Source organism: Lygodium microphyllum, chromosome 23, assembly GCF_053477565.2.
Source record: "Lygodium microphyllum isolate KBCC chromosome 23, Lygodium_microphyllum_v1.1.10, whole genome shotgun sequence".
In the NCBI taxonomy this organism is placed as follows: Eukaryota; Viridiplantae; Streptophyta; class Polypodiopsida; order Schizaeales; family Lygodiaceae; genus Lygodium; species Lygodium microphyllum.
The window spans coordinates 31,430,444-31,437,233 of NC_141157.1; the positions used below are offsets into that span (position 1 = coordinate 31,430,444).

Genomic DNA, 6,790 nt, shown 5'->3' on the forward strand with positions numbered 1-6,790 from the left:
ACTTTTACTTGCTAAAAACAAGAAATGTGTCTGAATGCTCATTCGTCACACTTTGGAATTGAATATATTTGGTGACTTGTATATAGTACTATGTGGCATCAATTGCAGCTTCTTGGCATGGATCATTTTCATTGCTATTGCCTCTACAACAACCCACATCCTTCTAACCTATCCCATTATCACATGTGTTTTACCTACCCACCATGTTATCCTCACATGAATCATCAACCGTTGTTTCACTTTAGGGTAACTATGCTAGTAAGAATATGGCTCTCTATAAAGAGCCACTGTATTGTTTCAAGGAAGAGCTTGTTATGTTGTACTTGTGATGGTGGAGTGGTGTATCCCAACATGTTGTGTTATTCGCCCATGGAAGTGGGAGGGGTTGAAAAACTTGCAACTCTTCTAGCGCACCTTCGATTTTTGGCAGTGTTCTTATATGACCTCCTTTAACAAGCAACTCTTGCAACACACAAATCCAGCCTCCCCGATGGCATCGATTTTCGTGCATCTCCAATGCAATGTGTCAAAGGTTTTCTATGTGTTGGGTAGGTGCAGTGGAAGGCATTATGTTTCCACTTTTCTTAATTATCACACATTTTGGAAGAATCTTTGGGCCATCACTAGTTGCAATAGTACTGGCACATCTACCGTAGCCAAGCCGCATGGTTATCATGGCCAGAGTATGGCCTAAAACCTTGAGAGAGTGATGAGGTGGGCTAAAACCCTGAGATGGGTACAGAGAGCGTGTGTGATTGTTTTGAGCTAAAACCCTAAGAGGGTAGAGAGAGAGCGAGAGAGAGAAAGAGATAGAGAGAGAAGAGTTGAGGGTTATGTGGGCCCAGGAATGGGGGAGCACGTGGTTGGTGGCGCATTTTGAGATAGATCGGCTGCGCACGGTCAGATGTTGGTGAGGAGATGGACGGCTGGGATGTACTCTCATCTTCTCACTTTCACCATCTTCACTTCACTGCAAAGTTCACTTGACTGAAGACTCTACTCTCTTCCACTCCCTCCCTCCCTCTCTCTCTCTCTACCACCTGAGAGCAATTGAAGGCTCTCTCTCTCTCTTTCTCTCTCTCTCTCTCTCTCTCTCTCTCTCTCTCTCTCTCATATGACCCGCACTCTTCTGATATGTTGCCCTTGTATTTGAGCTCGTCTCTGTGTGTCTTCGTGAGCTCAAATTATCAAAGCATACCATAACCGGCAGTACTGCGGCTTCTGCAGCTGCCTGAGCTGCAGTACCTTGCTTGTCTATCATGGTCGGTTTTCTCTCTCTCTCTCTCTCTCTCTCTCTCTCTCTCTCTCTCTCTCTCTCTCTCTCGTCACTGCTCCTTCCCTCAATGTTAATTGAACCCTGATCATGATGAATAACTCCGTTCTACTCAGCCATGCATCAACCCTGGTTTGGATTAACATTAATCAAGTTGTCCATTAGCTGTAGAACAAGATATGATCTCACTGGACTGCTTTCATATCGAAACCAATCAATGCTCTAGTATCACATTATCTTTGAATTTATTAGACTAGATTTTTGGCATAATTCATGAGAGGCCCTCTGTTGATAGTGGTAGATGATTCACCAATTGGCTTCACGTGGAGTGTGATTAAGGAAGCAATTATTAATCAGAGTGAGCGTTATAAGGTGGATGCTTAATTAGATATGGTATGCTAATATCGGCAATTGTTTCCCAATTGACTTGAAAAGAGTTGCAGAACTTAATAAACTTAGGAAGATCCACAACTAGAGCTGGAGAATCGAAATTGATGACAATTACTTATAATTAATTCAGCAGCACATGCTCAAGATTGAATAACCCAATTATATGGTACAGGTTGGCTATGCAATGACAGTTGCTGTGCCCAAGAAGCCGGTGTGGCTGGAGGCGCTGCTGTCCGAGAAATTCTTCGCGGCGTGCTCAAAGCAGCCGGATCACATCGCCCTCAAGAAGAATGAGAAGAACATCTTCTGTGTAGATTGCAGCTTGGGCATCTGCCAGCACTGCCTCTCAAGCCACAATGCACACCACCTTCTACAGGTAACTCAAAATTCAACAACTAATCCCACAGTATGGCTCTTTGCAAGCTCTTCATCTTTCCAAAGTTTGATTGAATTGTGGATTTCAGGTGTTTAAGACAAGTCTCTTCTTTTGTTCTCTCCTTCCAATTGTCTCTCACATACAGTCAGCTTAGTTCTATCCATGCTCAAGTGTTGATTTGCTTAGTGCTATAAGTTTTCAATTCTATGAAGTGCCATACTTGGCCTTTTTGTCCAATTGCAGTTAATGCTGTAGGTAGTAACAAAAGAGCCGCCTTGGTGTATTCATTATGAGCTGAAGGTGCTAGCTCAGATCCACTAATCTTCCAAAGTATAATTTTGCAGGTCCGTCGGTACGTCTACCATGATGTAATCAGGTTGCATGACATCCAGAAATTGATAGACTGTGCCTTGGTTCAGGTAAGATCACATCAATCCCTAATTGATCTATTGCATTTTCTAATCAATCAGGATATTCAAAGAATCTGAAGGTAACCAGCTGTGAAGTTGCTAATCAATCAAGATAATGAAGGAATATGAAGGTAATCAGATGTGAAGTTACTAATCAATCAAGATTATGAAGGTAACTATCTGTGAAGCTACTAATCAATCCAGATAACGAAGGTAATTAGATGCGAAGTTGCTAATCAATCAGAATTATGGAGGACAATGAAGGTGATTAGCTGTGATTGATCATATCTTAGCTGAATTAGATGCTGATCATCGAGTCTTGGATTGTTTTGAATGCAGACTTATATTATCAATAGTGCCCGAGTGGTTTTCTTGAATCAACGCCCTCAACTACGGCCATCAAAGGGGATGGGCAACACCTGCGAGACTTGCGAGAGAAGCCTGCAAGAGGCCTATCGCTACTGTTCGGTGGCTTGCAAGGTGAGAGAGAGAGAGAGAGAGAGAGAGAGAGAGAGGATGCCGCTTTTCGAATTATTAGAACAATTCAAAGTGGCTCAATTTTATATCGGTTCCAGCCTTAAATAATGACATCCTAATGCTACTTAGATTCTTCTCTAGTGATTAATGATATGAGCTCAATATCTTAGTGGCTCAAATGTTCGTGGAATCAATCTGTGTCACCTCCCTAATGATGTTGTTTGTCTATGGACCTTGCATTTTGCAGGTTGATGCATATGTCAAGCAAGGCAAAGATGTGCAAGCCTTCCTCTGTGATGTGCCAATGCAAATATCTGATTCGATGGTTATACATGGCAGCAGCTATCCTGTCGAAGAGAGCATGATGATGAAGATGGAGGAAGAGGAGACAGAAGAGCAGCTGTCCCCCATGTCAGTACTGTTGGCTGGGGGAGGAGGGAATTCTGAGCATTCATCATCACCCACATCCTCATCTTCCACCAGTGCAAATGATCTACTAGGAGCAACACGACTGTGCAGTGCGAGCGCGAAATTCGAGGCCAATTGCGCACCCACAGCCCAGTCATTTGGCCACCATGCCAGAAAAAAGAAAAGAGGACACCATTGCTGCTTCCCCATCCCCTCCACAGCTAAACTGAGTAGAAGGAAAGGCACCCCTCATAGATCTCCTATCTACTAACTTACATACCATCCTAATTGATCCACAATTAAATCCACCCACCCACCTTTTCATCCATTCACCCATCCATGCCCTCAATGGAATCAGCAATGCTTGCTTTGTTGCTTGATCAAATGAAGAGAGGAAGACGAAGAAGCAAAGAAGAGCTTCTAGCCAAATATTGATATGTTCCAGTCTACTTAGATGTACAAATTTTGCTTGCTTTCAAGCAAATGATTGTGCATGGTGGGTAATGCCAACTTTGCTTGTATTCAAGCAATTCATTGTGCAAAATTCATGGTGATGAGTGGTGCAAAGCCTCTCTCTCTCTCTCTCTCTCTCTCTCTCTCTCTCTCTCTCTCTCTCATATTTCGACTTTGTCAATCTCAAATTTAGTTTGCAGCAATTCTGCTCTAATTTTGCGTCATGAGATGTTAAAAGACTCCATATCCATGGATATAACTTGGTTGTACAAGTGGGGCCTTTTTGGTCACAACTAGATTTAGAGCTGCCAACCTTTCATTTGGCTTGTTGTAATAAAAGGGCGAAAGGAAAAGCAAAAAAAGAAAGAATTATGTCCAAATTCTAATTTGTTGTTCTTTGAAAGAAAGAATTATGCCCAAATTCTAATTTGTTGTTGTTTTGTACCAAAAACTCTGCAACCTGCAACCTTTGATGTTATTAATTTCAGTTGACTGCAAGCATTTAGCGCTCATATGACAATCCATCATTTTGCTGTCAGTGAGATATGATTAGTCTCACCTGTAATATTTGCCGGCCTTAAAGGGGGGGGGGGGGGGGGGAGTGAGAAAGGGCAGGAGGAAAGCACCAGTAATTTTGCAGGCTGAAAAATTGTTCAGGGGGAAAAAAATATCTACTACTGACCCCCAGTCAGCAGACTATCAACAGCAAAATTACTGATAATTTTACAGTGGATAAATTGGAAAAAGAAAATGACCGATAATCTTGCAATTGACAAATTGCAAAAAGGGGGGAAAATTATTGGTAATTTTGCAAATTCATAAATTGCAAAAAGATGTACCGATTTTTGCACTTGATACATTGCAAGAGAAGAATTAGTGATTGTTGATAAATTGGAAGGAAAAGTTTAACTAATTGATAAATTGTAAGAAGAAGAATATCTAGATTGGAGCGAAAGATTTGATGCGGGAGGGGAAAAATAGCAAGTTTCTCTCGATTCGGAACCCATCATTCATAATGAGAGACTGGGTTTAGTAGGAGAATCTGATATATAGAAGCGCCGCTAAACCTAGCTGTACCGCCAAAGTTAGCGAAGAGCCACTGACAAGGCTCTTCCCTGAGAAGGCTGTCCGAGGGACAACATATAATGCTGCTGCAAGAGGCCAAATGGAACGTCGCGAATTTTCGTCCCTCTTCAATTATTAATTTTTTTCCCGAAATATTGTATGACATATTTTAATATGGAATCTGATTATTCCAAAAAGGAGAGAGGAAAAACAAGAATAATAATGTATTCATCCTGAAAAAAAAAGCAGAGACGATATTATATTATTTAATTATAAGCACAAGTTGACAAGTTACAACTAGGCTGGATGTACTGCCTTTTGACTTGACACATGGCCATCCAAAAAAGATCTAGCCTAGCACAGGAAAAAGCCAAAAAAGAAAAAGAAAAAAGGAGAAAAATAAAAAAAAAGGAAAATGAGGGTGCCAGCAAAGACTTTTCTTTCAGGCTCCTGCCCACACTACTTATGAGCTCTCCGGCTGTACTATGTAAATCGTACTTATGAATTCTCTATATGTAAATCCTCTATGTCCTCTGCAATGGGCTGGGGCCCCACCACTGTACAAATCTTTTTTTAAAAAATATATTTAACGCTTTTATCGAAAACAAAAAAGACTTTTATTTCTAAACTTTTTACAATTGCTTCCCTTTTTTTTTTGGGAAATGCCAAAATTGGACTACATGCATATATATAATTGAAAAAGAGTGGTTAGATTAAAGAAAATTCGATTAAAAATAAGAAATGCACATGTAAATATCTTTTTTCTGTCTCTTGGAAAAAAATGCAGGAATCGGAGTATATTAAATGAGGTGAAGAATGGTGGTCAAATCAAAGGGAATTTGCTTTTAATTAGGTAAGAAATCCGCATGGTCTTTTTTAAAATTGAAAATGTAAATTAAGAGGGTAGTTAGGTTGAAAGAAAATTGGATAAAATAAGAATCCTCATGTAAATTAAGAGTTTGATATATTATTAAGAAACTCTTGAAAAAGGGTGGTTGGGTTAAAAGAAAATTGGATAAAATAATAAATCCAATTAGGAGGTCGATATTATAATAAGAAAGCCTTCAGGCTTTAAACTACGATTTAATTTTTGAAAAAAAAAGATATTATAAGAAACTGCCGATTTAGTAAAGAGCATTGAAAAGCCCTCTCGGGTCTCATTTTTTTGGCCTCATTTTGTGGGCCACGTTTTCACTTTTTAAATATTTGTGATGGATTTGCGTAAAAATAAGAAATCGCCGTCAGGAAAGGAATGAAGCGGGGCAGGTCAGGAATGCTAATTTTAGACGTTCGAAGCGGCTGCCAAATTTAACAAAAATAAAATAAAATTGTAATATCATTTACACGTCTGCTGTTTTCGTACAAGTATTTAAAATAAAAATATGGGATGATGACTAGTCTCTCTCTCTCCCTCCAAAACTAGAGAGGCTAGATAGACTCCGGGGAGTCGGTTCGCCTCATTCAATTTATTTCCTACCTTGATTCTCTTCTTTCCTTTCGCCTCGTTTTAATAGCCCTATAAATGGCGCCGCATTTGTATGTGTGGTTGTAAAAATACCTTTCCAAATTCCGTCTTTTAGCTTTTCCCAAATTCCCTTCTCTGATTCTTATTTAAAAAACAAGACTTTATAAAAAACAAGACGATCCTTTCCTTCGAAGTCTAACTTGCCTATCAAAGCGAAGACATTCGAGAATCTACCATCTTAGTGTAATGGATGTTTAAGTAAGGGCAACCCTTGGTTCCATGAAGTTTCTAAAAGATTCCAAAACATTCTAGAAGATGTTTGTATCATTGCTTATGTAGACACTGAGGGCAGCATGCATGTCATGCCATGTGTCAATCTATATGCCTTGCCATGTGACATCCTCTTATAACAACATGTGTTTCCCTTAACCTTCCTAGGTTATAGTATAAACAGGGGTAATAGGCTACAAGCC

At 39.9% G+C, this 6,790-nt stretch overlaps 1 protein-coding gene across 2 annotated transcripts; it reads left to right on the plus strand.

The window, feature by feature from the left end:
- The first annotated feature begins 1,010 nt into the window (after positions 1–1,010).
- LOC148016021 (protein RGF1 INDUCIBLE TRANSCRIPTION FACTOR 1-like) lies at positions 1,011–4,158 on the plus strand. Of its 2 annotated transcripts, XM_087663867.1 has the most exons (5): positions 1,011–1,262; positions 1,836–2,039; positions 2,384–2,458; positions 2,789–2,929; positions 3,174–4,158. In XM_087663867.1, exons 1-5 carry the CDS (start codon positions 1,260–1,262, stop codon positions 3,603–3,605), a joined length of 855 nt encoding a protein of 284 aa, XP_087519993.1. In that variant the 5' UTR covers positions 1,011–1,259; the 3' UTR covers positions 3,606–4,158. The 2 variants fall into 2 exon arrangements, with proteins under 2 accessions (XP_087519993.1, XP_087519992.1); XM_087663866.1 differs by lacking the exon at positions 1,011–1,262 and having other exon boundaries at positions 1,827–2,039.
- The last annotated feature ends 2,632 nt before the right edge of the window (positions 4,159–6,790 follow it).